The following is a 21,196-nucleotide window of genomic DNA, read 5'->3' as shown; positions in this document are numbered from 1 at the left end:
TAAGATCGGATCGCTTCTATAAAGTGAAAAATAGAAACGTGACCCGCGTAGTAATTGTTTTTAGTCGGGAAAACTTCTTTAATCGAGCGTCTTTGAAAATTTAATAAGCACCCCGAGAAGGCGGCCAAGGGCGCCGGCTGAGGCCTGTAATGACCAGAAAATAATTGAGATACCTCGGGTCACGACACCGCAATACTTGCGCGTGAGATTGTTGAACGATAGGCCGGATAATGGATAAACTAGAGGGGTGCATTCATGCACGCAGAGACCCGTGTACGCTCGCATTAAGGGGTGCGTGAACGCATTTCCCTAGGGAGGAAGTGTGGGATGCAGACTACGCATGTTAGCATAGGCGTATTCAAGGATTCCTAAGGATTTAATAGTAAGCACCTAAAGTTAATTTAACACCTTTGGAATCGCTCTCGACAAATAAATTAATACGAAGAAGTCTATGTACGTACATATCCCTGATCAATGCAGGACTGACCTGGCATTTATTTTCAATTGTCTCGTTTTAAGAGAAAAAAAAATGGATTAATAATTCCTATGCAAACGAAAAATGTAATACTTAAAAATAAAATATAATAATATCACGCATCGTTGTACCATGAATACTACGAATAAAGTTCTAAAATGTAAGCAACGCTCGCGCTTCTAGGGACTTTTGAATGGTTCGAAACATATCGCGATATGTACGCGAGTGAATACCGTCTCATAAAAATGTTATGTTTATGCATGACTTTACGTTTCATCGTCGAAGTATGCGACCTTCGTTCGGAGACGCAGTTCTCATCTGGTAGGAATCAGTTTACCGTCCTCAAGAATAGATCCCAAAGTCACAATCATCGACAAGTAACGATGTCCATTAATCATTTCTTAATAATTGAACTCGTTCGTATCACTTCCTTGCCGAGTTAATGCCGCTTACAAACAGTTGGTCTGTTAACTGCCTGCCGTTAAAGATGAAGTAAAAGTTTCTCTTATTGCGTTGTACTCTCGTAGCCTCCGTTCGTTATTTAACATACTTACACCCTAACCTTGCGATCTCTTTATTACCGTTGTTACGGCCGTTTTGCATCTCGGGTGGCTTCATCGCCGGAGAGTAATGAATTTCTCTCTCCTTTTCGCTACTTTCCTCTTTCTCTCTCCCTCGCCCCGCCCTCTCTCTCGCTCTCCCTCTCCCTCCATTTTTTTCCTCTATTTCCGCCTCCATTTTCTCATTTCCGGATGATTTCCACGAGTCGATCTCTTCTAAAATCCAACTCAATAGTGGGAATGTCAAGAGTCGCTTTAAATTAAAAACGGGAACTGTGAAATAGTTGTGGAAAAAAAAGTAACGCTGCTAAACGTTGGTTATACATTAAATGAAAGGGATTAATTCGTGTGTCGTATAAACTTGCGTAGTTTCAATTGGCCGGGAGAGTAACACGTATTATTTAAATATATCGATCAAATTTCCACGAGTCGATCTCTTCTAAAATCCAACTTAATAGTGGGAATGTCAGGAGTAGCTTTAAATTAAAAACGGGAATTGTGAAATACATGCGGAAAAAAGTAACGCTGCTAATCGTGGGTTATACATTAAATGAAAGGGATTAATTTACGTGTCGTATAAACTTGCGTAGTTTCAATTGGCTGGGAAAGTAACACGTATTATTTAAATNGCTAAATAAATTTAACAATTATTATACGAAAACTCAAAACATTAATTGAGAAAAAATTATTAAACTTTGAAAATAATTTCAAGTTAAAATTTTAAAAAGTGTCTTTTGACACCTTTGGTAGAAATAGTGTTAAAGTTCAAGCCCCAAAAAATCAGCTATTCAATGTTTATACTCTGAAACGTCCCCTGTTGCTTTGCGTTATAATATAGAGTGCAATCAAAAAGTTCCCATAACCCTTTTACGATCCGCTACTTGTAAAGGGTCCCCTCGAACTCGCGTGACCTCTAACGGCCGTTAAACCGTAATTCTACTTAAGTCGTTCAATTATGGTAAATTGCATTGTCGATTGATATCTAATCGTAACGCTTATAATAACGAGTACAGAAGGGTACCGGCTCGGATGGATTCTATAATACGTGACAAAGTACGTGTATGTTCACGGTATAACTATTAGCGTGTAACGATTGAAAGCCGATATATTCATATTTCCACTGCATGAAATATATTGCCAACATTAGTATGTTGTTGTTTTATGGTTATGCGAGGATGAATAATTTTTTCATTTGAGGGTTATTCGCTTAAGAAATCTGAAACGCGAAAGGTTTGCGTGATACCCTTAACACATGCAAGCCTTCGGGTACGTAATTGAGCACAAAGTGTACTTTGATGTTAAAAGACACTATCGCGGGATATCAACCCCGTAGTATCAATATAATGGGGTTCGTTTAATGGTGGGATGATGGTGTATACTTAAGGAAGTTACACAGCAGTACATTGAAGGGAAAATTACTTTGGCTTGGGTATTTTTCTTGGGTGAAACTGGACGATATGATAAAGCGAGAATTACTGGCCATAATTGAACTTAAGGACAAGACGAGAGTTTTCATTTTCTCTTGGTTGATTTTTTGCGAAAACTGTACAAGGTCGGCAATTCTTGTACCGTTAGTTTTTCTTTTTAATTGTATTGTAATAATTTTTCGTCTCGGAGACGTCGATAAAATGTACTTTGAAATAAAAGCTTCGCGAATATGTGCCTTATCATTTCTGAAAGTTCTGTAGTTAACATAATTACGGGTGTTTAAGGGAATAATTTCTGCCGAATTATTTGACAAAAAGTTTGACGATATCACGACGAACAAAGTTTCTACCTAATTTAATCTAATCTTTGTGAAGTGCCCAATGTTTCGGAGAAGACATGAATTACTTGCTTCCGCTGATCAAATTGTAATTATACCCAGTTCACTGAAACCTTTACGGCTTTTATTTTTAAACTTGACCACTATATCGCTCTAATATTGCATTTCGGTCACGTATTTCTTGAGACGGTTTATACAAGTTTTCCACAAAATTCTTCTCATGTAGTATAACCGATCTCGCCTTTGAAAAAATGTAAAATTGAAAGACGCCCGAAGCATAAAGAAACCGCTAAACGAGGACGGAATGAGCTCGTAAAAAACTATGATTGACGTTCCGATTACAGATGGTCGTGATAAAAAGAAACGAAGCAAACAAATAACAAATGCTAAGCTTGACCAGCAAATGTTCATCGATGAATTATATACCAGAATTTATTGCTAATTAATTGCTCGCAGAAAAACCAAATTCAAATTTTTTTGCCCACCCCTAAAGGGGTGAATCGCCACCCTTAGTACTGATCGCAGGACAGAAACATGAAGAACATGGAAGAATCGAACTACTTGTTCACGTGGGAATTAATCGCTAGTCCATGTAGGTTTGAAAATTGTATTTTTACGAAGATATTGGTTCTTCTTGGAGCAATTAATTAGCAATTAATTCCCACGTGACGAAATAGTTCGAATCTCCCATGTTTTTCATGTTTCTGTCCTGCGATCAGCACTAGGGGTGGCGATTCACCCCTTTAGGGGTGAGAAAAAAAAAATGTAAATTAGGTTTCTCTGCGAGCAATTAATTAGCAATAAATTCTGGTATATAATTCATCGATGAGCATTTACTTAATAATTGTTTTTTATTGTGGCAGTGCTAGCTTTATATAAAGCTGACATCGCCACCATATTTCGGAAAAGTACAGGAGCAAAAAATTCTTTTCTTGTGCCTTAAAATAGCAATGAATTAGCAATAAATTTTGCAACAAATTTTATTGAATTGTGCTAAAGTGGCAATTCCAGCTTTATATACATGTCCACCTGGCGTGTGCGTGCGGCCGGGGGTCACACACGTTTCGGCGCCTAGTCCAGAGGCGTCTAGCCGTTGTGTGAGTCCTATGCGTGCAAAATACACACACATTTTTCGCCCGTTGCTAAACACCGCCCATTATGCGTCGCGTCTCTCTCATCCGAGCGAGAAAGAACGTTTTGGTTATCCCCCACCGAATTCGATGCTAATGCCATCTAGCGGTGGAAGTCATCGTCCCCACTTTGGTGGTGAACGCCGTTAACGTCGATTTGCGCTCTATATTCGACAGGTGAACCCAGACTCGCAGGACCGGACGACGCAGCAGATCCAGTCGAAGTTGGGCAACTACTCTCTGGTGAAGCACCTGCTGGACGAGCCGAAGCGACTGATCGGGATCGAGGGCGTGCCGGCGAGTCCCGCTCCGGCGTCGGCCTCGGCGTCCTTGCGGAGCTCGGGAGGGTCGGGAGCGGCTCCTCGGATCCCGTCGGCCGCCCCCGCCCCGGCCGCGGGCCTGGGGCCCGCCGGCCCCCAGGAGTTCAAGAAGCCCGGGGGGCCCAGGTCGGGCGGCCACGGGGGCAGCCAGAGGGGCGGCTTCGTCAAACCCGCCGACGGGAAGCCGCCCTACGGGGGCAGGGGCGGATACCCCGGGCAGCCGGTGAAGCACGGCGGGGGCAGCAACGAGCACCGCAGCCACGGCCTACTTCCGGCGAAGGGCCCGCCGCCCAACGTCGCTCCCCCAACCGGTGCCGGAAACCTCGGGAACCCCGGCAACCCCGGCAACCCCACCAACCCCACGAACCCCACCAACCTCGGCAACACCGGAAGCAGGGTGCACTCTGCGGGAGGACGGCTGCCGAGGATACCCTTGGACAACGTGAGTATTCTGTCTCGGTATAAGCGCCGATTCGTCTCCGTGGAACGATTCTCGACGACCAGGGCGCCAGATACGGTCCTCCGATGTGTCTCTCTTGGTGCTTCCGCCAAGCTGTAAGCGAATCCGAAGAGTTGGCAGCTAGGAACGAACCGGTGGTAGTATACTTCCATTTATTCCTCGCTTCGAGAAAGAATATCGATATATACTCGGTATCGAGAAATAAGTATCATTGCAACTTGACTCCTGTTGAAGGCATGCCGTGAATATGAATTTCTATATTAATCGGAATACGTTTTAATTGGTAATCGGTATACTTCCATTTATTCCTCGCATCGAAAAAGAATATCGATATGTACTCGGTATCGAGAAATAAGTGTCATTGCCTCCTCGTATCGAATTAAAATACAGAAACGTATAAGCCAAACTTGACTCCTGTAGAAGGCATGCGGTGAATATGAATTTCTATATTAATCGGAATACGTTTTAATTGGTAATCGGTATACTTCCATTTATTTCTCGTATCGAGAAAGAATATCGATATGTACTCGGTATCGAGAAATAAGTATCGTTGCCTCCTCGTATCGAATTAAAATACAGAAACGTATAAGCCAAACTTGACTCCTGTAGAAGGCATGTATTGAATATGAATTTCTATATTAATCGGATTACGTTTTAATTGGTAATCGGTATACTTCCATTTATTCCTCGCATCGAGAAAGAATATCGATATGTACTTGGTATCGAGAAATAAGTATCATTGCAACTTGACTCCTGTAGAAGGCATGCCGTGAATATGAATTTCTATATTAATCGGAATACGTTTTAATTGGTAATCGATCGAGTAGGTGTGGCAATACAAATTGATAAAAAGTACCTCATTGTATCCATCTCTTTCCGAGTCGATTTCTCCGATACCAAGTAAATATGGAAACCGAGGGTATAGATGCCAAAAGAACTTGGTATCGACATGAAATTGTCGAGTAAATTTGCGTAGGTACTTGTATCGGTTTATCCTTGTCGGCAGCTTGGCTCGGAAGATGGAGGGCACTTACTTTCTTGAATTAAATCGATGGTTTTCTGTATGCCCTGGGGGAATTGTCTGTTAGCCACCTATTGCGTAACATAACACTTAATTGGATTATAGGGTATTTCGAGGATTGCGTTAGCGGGCGATTAAAACAAATATAACGTCTCCGGACCTGTTGCGACAAATCTTTGTCTGTAAAATCTTCCTTTTTAAACAGTTGCCGTAATTTAATCTCAGAAGTTTTATGAATACGCAAATCATTTTTGTTGCCTTCGTGTTTTATTAAATGACTTTAAATTCTCGATGCAAGTATTTGGTAAACGTCTAGGAAACATTCGTTGGACGATTTGCTTGATTTTAAACTATTAACCGAGAAAATTATTAGAACTGCAAATCACTGGATAGTCTATGAGGGTTTTCATGTGAGCATATGCAAAGTGGAAGCAGGTCAACATTCAATTAACCCTGACTTAGCTTTAGTTCTTAACGTTGCATAGGCGGATCGATTACTTGATGATTAAATTCCTTACAATAACTCCTCGCGCTGCTTAAGTTGATTTTTTATTATTTTCTATTCACTTTTTTACCTTATCCAATTTTGTTTTATGCTAGACCGCTCTACTTGTAAATGTTAGCATTTTAAGTCGTACAGTAAAACTCGCGAATATTTTCAAAGTAGTTACATTGAATATAGAGGCGAATTTTATTAAATCCTTAAAACCCCGCTACTTTTTTTCAACCGATTAATAACTAGCTATACTGTGTGAGGCGACTTATGTGTAATTTATCAATTGAACGGTACAAATAACGAGCCGTTTTTATTCCGGTTTACGCGACTCACGTGGAACGTACCCGGTTCGTGTAATTCGTTATCACTCCTGAAGTAATGACGAGTTATCTCGTTTGCTCCCGTATTTTTTCTTTCGATACCTTCTTAACCTACTTTTTCTTGATTTTTGCTGCAACTCATTTTCACTTCTTCGTTTAATTGTATGGTACGTTAATTATGAAGAACCTTTAAGATGTTCAATGCTCGGTGAAATTAATGGAGAAATAATACGAGTGCATCATTTGAGGACATCTTTCCATTACTTATTTGCATTTTTCCGGAGGCTAAATTATGTTTGATCTTGAAAACAGCACATGAAAAAGGCAACATTAATTCATATTTTGAGATTATCCAGCGGTTAATGTGCATTATTATACATTTCTTCGTAAACGGAATTAATTTTTATCTGAATTTAGTTCATAATTTATACATTAATGCATTAGTACCCTGCCACCCTACATTACCACCATTAGAAATTTACTGATATTCCACAGAAGTCAAATTTAGCCTTTTCCATTTAATTAGTTATTATTCGAACCTTTTTAAATTGTTTGAATTGGTGCTTATTTGAAAAGTGTGTATCCCGTAGCATGCATTAAAAATAAATAATTACAAGCAATGCTATATTCGTAAACGTTCCCAGTCAGAATCGAAGATAATATTAATACTTATTTTCTATAATACTGAAAATCGGGAAACGAAAAATATTTCCTGTGTTTCAGCGCGATTGGAATTTGTTTGAAATCTCATTAATACCCCTAAGGAAGTCCAAAACAGCACCTTCGTCATTTAGGGCACATCTCATTATATCGGATTTAATAAAAATGCATTTGTAATTAGATGACTTTTTGAACTCGTAATACGTACTTATTCATTTCGCATTGATTTAAACCATAATGTTACTTATCTCACTCGTACCCTAACTTCAAATTATCGGTAGAACAGAATTTCCATTTCCTTGCGATGTTGCGTAACTAACGCAACGTTCTAGTGCAGTATTAAATCGAGCAAGGTATTTCCATATTCAAATCGTAAGTTATCGCATTAGGTGAGCCGGGACAACAAAACCACCAAGCGACGCTACGCGCAGGTAGACGTTCTAGAAGAAACATGGCGGAAAAGAGACAACGAGGCGCCTCGGCCGCCGTGTCTCGCTCGCAAACCCGTCGTTAATAAGCGCTGGCAATCGCTTGTAAATCGATCGTGTTATTCTTAGCGGGTGCTCCCCCATAACCGGCAACGCTGCGTCGAGAATCTCCTTCGGCGATCCCTGTTTTATCCACCGAGACGCGATCCCGTCGAGCTCGACTCTACCGGCGTTGTCGCGCACGACGTTACCGGCCGAGCGCGCGCGAGATGCGAGCGTACATACCTGCCTTCAGACAGAATTATCCGACATTAGAAATCGATAATCTCTCTTTCTTGGTTTCAGGGTTCGAACACAAGGCATGGCCCCACAGAGAGTCCTGCCGAGCTAGAGAACATTCTGAAGGTACGTCTCGGACTATGTTTAAGTATCATTACGAGAATATACTTTCACCATTAACGATTCAAGGTTGCAGTCACGTAAAAGATTAATTTCTGTATAAGATTTCGGATACTCAAATTTTTGCCTCTTATACGATTCTAAAAGGATTTTCTGTATTTGGAATTTTGAAAATTTATCCGAGATGGTTAGATTCGTCGCCTTTATTATTGAGTTAAGTTTTGCATTGAGAAGTGACTCGTCTAATTTTACGGATGCCGAATTTCTAAGATCACCGCGTGAATTCGTTCCCTCCAAATGGGACAAGTCGGCTATTACTTGAAGCCGATATAAATGTTTCGGTAGGCGAGAAGCAATTCACTTTGGTTCAAGGTTACATATCAGTCACGGAATTCGGTATTCGTACGTTTCCGAGATTAGAGCGAGGGGTCATTCACTTGGGAAGAATCTTGAATATACCTTAAAAATATCACTTAAATATGGTTTATTACTTTTGTGACCAAATTAACACCTTAACGACGAGGCCATAACGCCAACTATGACAACTTGACACGGTATTTCGTTATCGCATCGTTAAGAAAATCAAATGGTATCGTCGTTAAATATTTTCAGTGTAGTGGAAATTGTTTTAAAGTCATTACTGGAACATACTGGGATTTTCGTCGTTAGGAACGTGAATTTGAATTGGGGTGGTGATATGGAAACTAATGAGGTGTACGGCAGCGTTGAAATGCACACCTCTACTTTACCTCCACCCTTACATACCATCTGCGTAAATGATTTTGTAATTGCTGTACCTGCACGCCACCGTCGTTACACCGGTGTTCTAAATGGAGTCATTCAGTCGAACGGCTTGCATGTAATTTGAAGCCAACTTGAAGATATTTGAAAACAGTTACCGCACTTAACAACGGTCCATAAAAAACCTAAACATCAATGATATAAACACCCAACGGTTCGTTGAACTTTCAAAATTTGTCGTTTCACCGTGCACTCGTAATACGCCATCTACGCTATGATCAATGAACTAGAAACTTTAAGTTAAACGTTTACTATAATTATCATTCTCCTGAAAATCTAACATTGTGTACAATTTTAGTGAATTGGTTCTTTTTTCTTCTGCGAATACAGTCAAACCTGTTTTTATGTGGTCTTTTTTATGCGATTTTTTTTGTGCGATTTTTTTATGCGGTATATTAATATCGGGATTCTATTGTGTCATTAATAGGAATGTAACCGAAAACACGTCCACGTTATCATCAGAAAACATTGCGCTAGCACATAACATCTGCGGAGAAGGTTTTGACACTTTTAGCGAAAACGATCTTATCAAAATGATTAAGGACGAAACCGTAACTGATACTGACATTCTCAATAACTTAACAGCAAATTAGAAAAGCATTTTCTTAAAATAGATAACAATTCCGAAAGAAGTTTGAAATTCCAAAAAGAGCTTCGATCGTGTATATCTGGCTATCGTGACGTTTACAAGCAGCTGATCAAACGACCGTCGTTGCAAAAACTTATTACCGACTACATGGTAACAAAAAATAAATCAACTCTAATATCTTCAAGTGAGGAAAGCGATTACGAACCCGTTTACACAAGAATATGCGCGTTTTGGACTACGACGAGTAGTATTGAATTATGTACATTTTGAAAATTTCTCCATGTGTAATTTAATTATTTATTTTGCTTGGAAAGCACTTTCTCGCTATTTTGTAAAGCTTCGACATATTTTCTAACTGAGACTTATTTTATGCTGTCCCTCTCCACCGCGTAAAAAAAATTTTCTTTAATATGTTCTGAAAAATGATTTGTTATAGCTATTTATGAAGTTTCTGAATATATTTTTTTCTGCGGTTTTTTCTGCGGTCCCTATCTACCGCACGAAAACAGGTTTGACTGTATACGGGTTTGATCTTTAGGAGAATCAGTGAATTACCGTGTCATTCTTGACGCAAGATCACTAAAAACAAATTGAAACTTACTATACGAGTTTTTGCCCCTTTACCCGATACCAATTCTCGACTTGGGCTGTCGTCAAACTTCGCCGAGCATTTTTAACCTATGAGTTGGTCGAAATCGTGAACAAAGAAACGATATAGGTAACAAAAATATCAAGCAAGATGGTTTCCCTAAATATTGGATTCGTAAGCGTTTGAAACTTTCATCTACCCGAACGCCCTCACAGATATGGGACGGCTCGAGCGCACGGCTCACCTGTGTACCATAACTCGGAGCAGCAACGGAGAAAAAGAGAAAAAGAGAGCGACTCCCAGTCGATTTCACGGGTGCCGAATCGTCGAGGCTCGCGCGCGAGTTCGGGTCGAGTCGACAAAGTTCGAGACCGGCGCGCATATCTCGGCATAGGCGAGAGAGGACGAATTCGTTGAGGCCGATACTTGTAAACCAGTCGCAGAATCCGGTACTCGTACTCTCTCGGGTGTGTAGGGGGTTCGATTTGCCGGGAATTTACGAGGTTCGCTGCCGCGCGCCACGTTGCCACGTCTCCTCCTGAAGCTTCGCCGGCGAGTGGCGAAGCGGCGCCCGTCGTTCCGGCATGGTCGTCGCATAGTCCATAGGCAGCGCCAAGGACCTGCTATGAATTATTCTCACGGTTGCCCGTGGGAAAGTGCGGGTTGCGCCAGTGGACATCGCAAATGTGGTCGCTAATTGCACTTACGACCCCAAGACCGCGGCTACTGAATACCTTATAACGTCAACGGCCGTTCGCCGACCGGTCGATGCAGAATCCGACTCGCCCTATCTCTCCTCCACTTTGTCCAAAGAGTTCGAAAAGTCTTGAGCCTAAAGCGATTCGATCGAGGGCGGACCACCCCCTTCATCAGCCGCAATTTCTCTACACTTTTACCTTTCTAGAAAACTGACCGCAGGTCCGCATAGAGTCGTACACGGGAAATTTGAGGGAATCCAAAGAATATCAAATTTATTTCCCGTCTTTGCACCTTTTTTTCCCGTCCAAAGGGGGTTCGACGGCACTTGGGGATAGGGTCGGTAAAGAACTCTGCAGGCACGACCGCAAGCGTAAGTTTCTGAAAAATCGAAAGCTCCCAGCCGCGAATCGTGACAGCTGGTCAACGTTTTCGCGACCACGGGTTAAGGTGAAGTGAAACACTTCGAGGAACTTGATCGACGTCGATAAAGATGATTTTTCTAAATGCCTACGTTGCCGATGATCGTTTTTATACTGACAGCTGTATCGAAATATATTGGATATTGTACCAAATGGCATATTCCACCTGTCGTTTTCGTACAATAAATATCAAGAAATTGAAGCAAAACTCCAGAAATCCTCTGGATTCATGTTTTCCGGGGCCCTAATTGACTGCAGAGGGACCCCCTGCGCCCCCTGTGATTCCCAGGTTAATTAAATTTTTATTCCGAGACCTCGTATTCCCATCGTTTTAGTACAGAAGCGCATACAACACTTTTTTCGTCTTTATCCCGTTCAAATGCGAGTTTATCTATTACCAGAGTGTTCTAAATTGTCGTAAAATTGTCCTGACCCTTTCGTTTTTCATATCAGAGCCTTCGATAATTGTATATTGATCGAAATATGTGAGGTCGACGCCATTTTGGTTCTAGTCTGGGCTAAGTTACAAATTTTTTTCCAAAAATCCAAAATTTGAATGTGTCAGGACAATTCTTAGATGATCAGGAGTGACGTGTCAAAGTTTCGGACAGTTTAGTCTAATACCGTTAAAAAAAAGTGTTGTATTCGAATCGACTGATTTGAAGTGGGTTTCACTTCACCTTAAGGAGGATACCGGTGAAAGCCACACCGCCCGGTCGACCCACTGCGGTCCTCCTTTATTTCTGCATCTCACCGACGTCCTCCTGGCGGAAGTTTTCTTCCTGGCTTGTTCGTGCACCTACCCCAACACCGTAACCGGTTGTGCCACCCCGAACCCTCCGCGACGCCCATCCGAAGCAACAAAATTCGAGCCTTTCGTGGCCGCCCTTCTGGGCTCTAGCTGGGCTTCCGGATCCTGCGAACCTTCGGCTGTTTCCTGGGAACACGGTTCTCGCGAAGACGTTCTCCGGTCAACTTTTTCGAGGCCCGTTAGCGCTCCCGCGTGCCGCCCACTCGAGCCGCGCCAGTACTCGGGTACTTTAGCAAGTGCACCGCAAAGAGTCCCAGTCCAAGGCGTACGCCCGGCAAGTCTCGTAACGGGTTTTCACTCCTTCGCGTGCTCGGCATAATTACCGCACCACGCACTGTACTTACCTGCCGTACGGCCCTGCACCCGCCTGTATCCACCTGCAACAGTCTTAGATGCAGGCGGGTGTTTTGCACTTCGAGCGCCGAGGCGCTCGAGTGTACGTGTCTACCGAGCGAGGCACTTGGAACGCTTGAATGTCTTCTCCACCTTTGGAGATACAAAAAGGGGTTCGTATTAAAAACTACTCGGCCGGAAGGTGCTGATATAACAGGTGGCTCGTGCGTTTCCGCACGCGCACGAAATGTGCAATTTTAGGTCACCGAAGTTTTTGCGCTCTTTTCTTAGGTTTCTTTTTCTCCTTTAACGAGTCTCGCGTGTTCCACCTATTTCTAACAAGGAAGGCATCCCAAGTCGATCTCTCCCGTTTCATTTTTTTTATAATATGTTATTGTACACTACAAACTAAGCGACACGTATGTTTTTTTATCTGCCATTAAACACTTTAAGGGGGGTGAAACCACCATTCAAAGTAAGCCATGTCAAGGGGCGATTTGGCAGTTTCACCCACAAGAACATAATATTTTTCATTTCTTGTTATGAGAAAGCTATTCCAGGTGGATAGGTTAAAAAATATTATGAAACATATTAATGGCAGATAACAAAAATACGTGTCGCTTAGTTTTTAATCTACTATAACATATTATAAAATAATTCAAATCGGAGAGATCGACCTTCCTTGTAAGTGCGGCCGAGAGTGGTACAGCGATATGGAATATATTTATTCCTCGCACTTTTGCTTCTTATTTTCGAATTGGATCGAAATGGAAATGCTTCATGCCGTCTACAAAGTGCACACCTGCAAAGTAGAGAGGAAGGGTGACATTGCGCGACATGTGAAATTTACTATATATCTTAAATGGTGACTGCGTCATATGTACATCTAGAGAAAGTATTTTCACGTAGAGAGGACAGAAATTCTGGATTCTTGTTCCATACTAATTTACCTACTTTACTTGCTCCTTGAAGTTGGGTTTGTATAAATATGTAAAGAACGCATAGACGTTAGAATATAAATGAAGAAATGTATTAGCACATGCGTTCAACTTCTTGAACTTACATCGATGCACGGTAGATTTAGAATCCGTTTATTTGTACTTTATTTACCAGGGGCTGTGGGCTTTTAGAATCCATTACATTATTCCCATCATCGTCTTTATTTTCTTCTTTTCATCTTCCGAGGCTAAATATGAACTTTGTGCAAAGTGCCGCGCTTAAGCCCTGATTACCTACATGCGTGATTTTACTGATATTCAAATGCACCGGATGTACGCTCTTCGTGCTCATTTAATTTGCAGGTGCAACTTTTTTTCTTTCACAAAACAATCTCGCCTGAAGTAACGCTGCTTGCTCAGTCACGAGACCATCTGCAGTGGAAAATATTCAGAGGCTAAAGTCCCGGACAGTTTCGTGCAGTAATTGTTGGATGCATTATGCGTTCACAATGACTAAAGTACGGTGGTGAAATTTCTCCTTTTATGCTATCTTTTACCCCATTCAAGACTTCAAAATGAAGAGTAGGTTTGAAGTACTTTCAGAATATTTTAAGGCCGTTAATCCTTGTTAATATTTTATCCAACCACCATTTCTATTATAAATAATAGAAATGTATATTTAATTCAACATTATTTCATTCTTGGATGTGGAATATTAATAAAAGAATACTTAAGGTGTTTGTACGAACTGTTTCCGCTTTTATGAAATTCTCCAAGCAGTGAGTTCATATTTACTGGAATTTTAAAAACTGTTTCTCCATTTTTCCCATCTCGTACAATGTTATACACGAAAACTGGACTATTTAGATTTCAATTACAAGCCAGTTGGGTTGTTTCTGAAACAAGATTGTTTAGATAGTTTCAGATTGTTTCGCTCACACACCCGAAGTAGGAGGAAAGTGTTAACAAATACAAATTATTTATTCACGCTTCCGCTTGGCAAGGGAATAATTGCTTAACATCAAAACTGAAAATGATCACCTATGTTTTATCATACACGACAATTACATAAACGACTTAAGATTATTTAGTGCGTATTAACATAGACATAAAATCCATGTCCAAATAAAAGCATTTGGGATCTGTTCATATCTGGGTATTCAGTTCAAAGTCACCAATACAGATGACAACGTAATAGTCTTCTAATATAATAAATATACTATAATATAATGGACTAGGAAAAAACGTACTTAATTAAACGGTATTTAATGAGTGGTTGTCAAAAATTTGCCCAAATTTGTTCGAATTTCAGTATAAAGCAGGCAAAAGTACGTAACTGATTGCAGTACTTTGCGTTCTCTTTAGAGTGCGCCTGAGCACATTTCCTATTTTTTCTTTTTTTTTTTTCAAAAACGCCATGACAACTGGTAATGCTGCTGCCTATTTTTGTTTCGTTACCCAAATGGCGCTGGGATGGATTCGATCATTTCAATCGACTTCAGCATCTCCTTAAGGTGAAGTGAAACACGTCGAGGAACTTTAGCATAGAAGCGCATACAACACTTTCTTTGCCTTTATCCCGTTCAAATGCTAGTTTATCGAATACCAGAGTGTTCTAAATTGTCGTAAAATTGTCCTGACCCTTTCGATTCTCATATGTGCCCATAATTATGAAAGTGGTCTAACTCAAAATTGAAAAAAAATGAGTTTATCAGTTATTTCACGCCACATTGTTTCAAACGAAATTAATTCAATGTAATTTCGAAACAAAAAATATATGACTTAGACCACTTTCATAATTATGGGCACATATCAGAGCCTTCGATAATTGTATATTGATCGAAATATGAGAGCTCGACGCCATTTTGGTTTTGGTCTGGGCTAAGTTAAAAAATGTTTTTCAAAAATCCAAATTTTGAATGTGTCAGGACAATTCTTAGATGATCAGGAGTTATGTGACAAAGTTTCGGACAGTTTGATCTAATATCCTTAAAAAAAAGGGTTATATTAGAATCAACTGATTTGAAGGGAGTTTCACTTCACCTTAAGCTCTAAAGGAAGTGTTCCTATTACTTGTCTGTACTTCTTCATCTGTATTAATTCTTCTAATTTTAATATAACAACTTTTAATCTTATTTCCTTGCCTGCTCCTTAAGAGACTTTGAACCACCTTATTAACACGTTCACGCCGGCGCGTACCACCGGTGGCTCGCGCTTGATTGCGCCATCGGGCGGCGCGTACCACCGGTGGCTCGCGCTTGATTGTGCCATCGGGCGGCGTGTACCACCGGTGGCTCGCGCTAGACGCATCATCGGGCGGCGTGTACTACCTGTGTTTCGCATTCGATTGTGCTATTAGACACTGATAATTTAACGTACATACATAAAAACGTGTATTTTGAATAAAAATTATAATTAATAACGTATTATGAACATAAATTTTGCTTAATAACACACACATAAAAATTCAGTATTATGAATGTAACTTCAACACTCAAATCTTCCCCCGAGGAACATTTCATAACGTTGCTGTTTACGTTAACAAAATCTTCGCCTGAAGAGGAAGAAAGTATTCGTAATCTTGATGCGTTTCTCCTGCCTCTATTTACACATTCATGAGACGAATCACTTATTTCCATATCCATGTTATGGGCAAAATTAAAAAAATATTTTTAAGGGCAAAATTTAAAAAAATATTCTAACCACCTTTTAGTTATTTTTACTAACAGAAATCTGTGGTTAGGATATAAAAAACGGCACGAGTCACATAATTTGCAAAGTAAGCGCTCAATGTAATACTGAAGAAACAAGAAGCGCGTGCAAGTCTGAACACGCGAGAAATGCGCGCCGCCAGATGAAGCGCGACATAGATTTGTGTGCCGCCGTTGGGGGAAACAAATGAAAATTGGCGCCGGCGGGAACGTGTTAAACACCGTTTCGTGTTTCAGGAAATGATGATGCCGCCTACACCCCTGACGGCGATCGCACAAACCCCGAGGAAGGAACTCGAGTCGAAGTTTACTTTCAACCCCGTTCTGGCGAAGGTGAGAGTCTTGTCTGATTTCCCGACATAATTGCACTATAAAGTAACTGCAAGAAAAGCGATAAATGGCGGACTATTCTTTACGTTCTGGCCCTGCCTTTTGCACGTCGTTCCGAGAAAATGCGAGATAATTTGATTTCTCGTCTGTTCTCCTGCTTACCTATTCTCGTCTGTAAGCAACCTTCTCTCCGTTAATACATCTTATGCTCTCGGATGATGAGAACTAGAGTCGTATTCAATTATGCAACACTTTAACCTAATTATCGGCACTGCATGTAACAGTCAACGAACGAAATGAACTCACCCGAGCACAGAATTTAAGTAAATTAGTGCAATTAGTACAAGATTTGACATTAATTGGTCCTGGGATCACTCAACAATTATTAAAAAAAGAATAAGCTTAATTGGTATAACTTCCTATATCTATAATTAATAAATATTTGTGATCTTTCGTCAAACGATACAGTTTCTCGGCTGTCTTGACTCACTATGCATGCATTACGAAATTAAATGTAAATAAATCTTTCCACCGTATTTTGTTATAAAGTGCGGCTGTGATAACTTTATACAGCTCTGGAACGGATATCGCTTCTCGTTCTGTTCTAGAGTCAACGGTTAGGAGTCTTTCTTTTTGTGTTTTTACGAGTTGTTTGGTTTGAATTAAATAAAAGGAAACTTAACTCCTATAGCAGCTCGGGAGTCGTTTTCGGTCCGCTTGGCAGAAAAAAGTTTCGTGCCACTTGGCTAGGTGTCAAGAAATGTTCTTATGATGGTTAGAACGTGAATTGCCCAAACGGAACAGAAGCAGGCTGAGAGAGCAAGAAAAAAATACCCCCGTGAAATTAGCTCGTAAATGTGGGTTAATTTGGTCTCCGCAATCTCACGGTGGTGCTGTTTGCGCTGGAGTTACCATTCCCTGAAATTCCGCGGCTGTTTCTCCGCCGCGATTCACTTTCAAAAGTCCCACAGGATTGTCAACGCAAACGTTCATCGTCGAACTTAATTTAGAACATGTCCTTAACTTGGTTAGATCTTCGAAAACGGATAGAGAGACCGAAATTCACAAGCGAGGGAACTAAAGAGATCTTCTGGTCTAGGAATCAATTTTTTTTTGCTCCTTTTTACAGACGAATTCCGAAGAAACTGCACAGTTTTTTATCGTTGATCTTGTTCGCACAAATTTCTTGATGGTTTGACATAAGTAATACAAATTTGCGCAATTATAAATAATGATAACGATCTAAAATAATCGGATAGAGCGCGCGCTGAAAAACATTGGCGTACATGATTCTGACCTTTCCGCGAAATAAAAAAAAAAAAACAATAAGATTCTTAATTAGTGAAAAGAAAGCTGGAGCAGATAACAAAAATATAACGAAAAAAATTCAAAATTCACAAACCGACGGGACTTTGAAATTCGCCTTTCGACATTTCGTTCTTTTTTTTTATATTTAAACGACCGCAAAAATGTAAAAACAAAATATTTCGACTTAATTTTCCTACCTGCTAAAAGTGTGCATTTTCTGAGGGTGAACGGAAAAGTTGAAAATAATTGATAAAAAGTGAGTAATAGAAAAGTGGAAATATCTGGATTACTACTTTGTGACATTATAAATTACGATAGGGGATCAATGATTATAACTTTTTCGCGAATTGTATTTTCGAGGGCGTGAAGAAATGGTCGGACGCTGGGCATCGGTGCCTATTTTTCATGGATCATTGAAATTGATATATAATCATCTTTTCTCCCATCTTCGATAAATATAATGACGTATTATGTAGAAGATTCCCGTACATGTTGGTATTTGTGCCCATAATTATGAAAGTGGTCTAAGTCATGTATTTTTTGTTTCGAAATTACATTGAATTAATTTCGTTTGAAATAATATGGCGTGAAATAACTGATAAACTCATTTTTTTTTTTTTAATTTTGAGTTAGACCATTTTCATAATTATGGGCACATTTATAAATTACGTGATCTTTCCCGGGCCCTTACGACCCTACCTTATTATTATTAGCTTTGCAAATAGGTCCGAAAAATTGTCTCCTAGACATAGAAATGAACCTAATTTCTACTTTAACCGAACTCGCAATTCATTAGAGGTAACGAGGAGAGCCATTAGAAAGAGGTGAGATTTTAATTGGGTCCCGGCAGGAAATCAATCTTAAGGACCGACCTTTAAAAATACCTCGGTGCTCCCAAGAGGCGGCATTCCAGCTTCGTGGCGAACCGTGGCACCGAACCAGAGATCAATTAATAATTCAGAACGGTCTCCTCGGAATCCTACGGAGCCGCCGTGAGCGCTGGAAAGAGTAAAGAGAATCCTAATCGGGTAAAATCACGGCTATTACGGAAGGACCGGCTGGTTAATGGATTAAATCGAGGGAAAAAAGAGGAGAGGACGCCGATAAGGTTTCGAGAGGTGCGTAAGAGGACGCTTCCCGGGGGCGTCGTCCTTGAGAGTCGAGGTTCCGAGCCTCGGCACCGCGACGAGCTGCCTGACTCTCGAACGTCGATGATTCACCGAGATATTTCCGCCGGTCTGGGACCACCGCGTCGTCCCTTTCGACCTCGCGGTCCGTCCGATCGCGCGGTCTCTCTCGGATTCGCTGTCCACCCGGGTCGCGAGGTCTCTCTTTGACTCGCGTACCTCGCGATAGCGCGGTCTCTTTCCGGCGCGACGCCGCGCGCGCGGTGGACCCCGCTTTAAGCCGGGGGTTGGGGTCCTCGCGACGCGTCGTCGCCCACGTGGAGATCGATTCGACCGGGTCGAGGAACCTGGGTCACGTGACCTTCGGCGCCCTTCCAAAGGGCAATGGCGTTGCCCCGGGGACGATCCAAGTCGATCGGCCCCTCCGGACCCTGGCAAACGTAAATCTCTCTATCCGATATCTGTGTATCTGCCTATGTCTTTACTCGGTGTTTTTCTTTTTTTACAGCTGACCGAAGTCCCGCCGGCGGAATCCGCGAAACCTCGTAAGTATCGCACATCGAGTTCGGCCGCTTTGCCCTAAGGGTCGTCTAAGAAGGGTGGACGTATTTTCATATCTTTCGAGAGTAAATGTAGAGTTTATAGAATTTCATAGAATTTCAGGATCTCGGGGAATTTCCTGCTTTCGTGGTCGATTACGCGATCGGTGATCGTATTGTAGATTCCATACTTCGGCAAGTAGAATATTCGTTTTGGAACATACTTGCTATCGTAACACGTTTATCATGTATCTAAGATATTTGAAGAATTTTTTTATTGCAGTTTGATGATGGAAAAATTGAAAAGTGCGTCACATCTTTTTTAAATGATTCAGATCTGTATGTCTACCCTTCGCATTTCGGAGTTAAATCTGAGAAATATTGCCTTGGCTGAAAATACGAAAGTTTTTTAAGAAAATATACTCCAGGTAAGTGCGTAGGGTAGTTTTCTTATTACCGTGGAAAGATCTACTGTTGGGTGTAATCAAGGAATCGTTATAATCTGTTTTTAATTTATTAGCCTATTATCTGCCATCCAATGCAGAATAATTCATTCTTTCGTCGTGTAATGTCCTTTGGTTCGATAATTGCTGTTATTGAATTGTAAGTTGATTATCGATCTAGTGAATTCTTTCCGCAGCGTTGTGATATAATACGTGAATACATATGCATAGGATGAATCTCGAATATTGTTCTTAAATTTCATTGGCTATTCGTTTATTGACTTAAATTTTGATTGGCTATTCGTTTATTGACTTAAATTTCATTATTGCCCCTGTCCACATTGTTTCTCGTTTACACCAGAAGATTTTGATTTCCAGTTGAAAGCGTACCGGTATATAGTGAATTTATCCAGGGGTTCCTTGCAAAAATGAAACACTTCATTTCCGTAATAATAGGCGTAATATCGTCGATAGACCGAGTTATTAGATAAAATTCTTGCTCTCGGTATTCGGATAAAAAGTTTAACTGGAGCGTCTCGGGTTGTTGACATTAAATCGGTTTACGTTCGGATGAATCATTTACACCTAAGTCAATATCAAAATAATATCCTAAAGGGTCATAAATTACTTGTGCACGCGTTATCACCCTAGGGCTCCTTATCTTCGCTATTATTGTTTCGGTTATTACGTCTGATGTCACCATTTTAATAATCTGTTGCGGATCAAAGTCTCGAAACCCATATGGCCTATACATACGGTGATTTATTTACCCGAATCCCCTGAAACGTTTAAATCTCGGACAAATCAATGACTATTTTTCTCCTCTTATCTTCAGCGTTAAATTATCTGGAAATTTCCCCCCTTCGAAATAACTAAATGTTGTGTCCCTGATGTGCCATTTGAAGCCAAGATTCATCGCTCCCTCGGTGTGTCTCACTATACTCACAAAGTACTTAAACGAAAAGAAAATTTTATCTGCCCCTCCTAGGTGCGACATTTATAGTAAATATACTAATCGGGAATCTAAATTCGCTATCGCGCAAGTCACTGATCTCGAGTTCAAGCGAAAATTCTCATCCCACATTTATTTATGTTAAATCGCATTAAACCGTTACGGGAAATTGAGTATCGTCGATGCCTTCATCAACGTCAGGTTGCAAAGAATCAAGACACAAATGTCAAATTTCCATAAACATGATTCCCCAGACCCATGTATGGTAGATAACAGGTTTCTTTCCCTGGTTAGGTTAAGGTGAAGTGAAACCCCCTTCAAATCAGTCGATTCGAATACAACACTTTTTTTAAGGGTATTAGACCAAACTGTCTTTGACACATCACTCCTGATCATCTAAGGATTTTCCCGACACATTCAAAATTTGGATTTTTGGAAAACATTTTTTAACTCAGCCCAGTCTAGAACCAAAATGGCGTCGAGCTCTCATATTTCGATCAATATACAATTATCGAAGGCTCTGATATGAGAAACGAAAGGGTCAGGACAATTTTACGACAATTTAGAACACTC

General features: G+C 40.7%; 1 protein-coding gene across 1 annotated transcript in view; it reads left to right on the top strand.

Annotated features, from left to right (window-relative positions):
• The window catches only part of LOC105696086 (collagen alpha-1(I) chain), a 64,194-nt gene extending 44,901 nt beyond the window's left edge, over positions 1–19,293 (top strand). Inside the window, exons 2-5 of the mRNA XM_023432393.1 lie at positions 4,108–4,692; positions 7,981–8,040; positions 16,162–16,257; positions 19,198–19,293. Coding sequence (XP_023288161.1) covers positions 4,108–4,692; positions 7,981–8,040; positions 16,162–16,257; positions 19,198–19,272 — 816 coding nt within the window. The 3' untranslated portion in view covers positions 19,273–19,293. The remainder of the gene's footprint in view (positions 1–4,107; positions 4,693–7,980; positions 8,041–16,161; positions 16,258–19,197) is intronic.
• The last annotated feature ends 1,903 nt before the right edge of the window (positions 19,294–21,196 follow it).

Source organism: Orussus abietinus, unplaced genomic scaffold, assembly GCF_000612105.2.
Source record: "Orussus abietinus isolate OABI.00-Male unplaced genomic scaffold, Oabi_2.0 scaffold297, whole genome shotgun sequence".
NCBI lineage: Eukaryota > Metazoa > Arthropoda > Insecta > Hymenoptera > Orussidae > Orussus > Orussus abietinus.
Note: the sequence above shows the minus strand (reverse complement) of the source record. Positions and strands in the feature narration are given on the sequence as shown.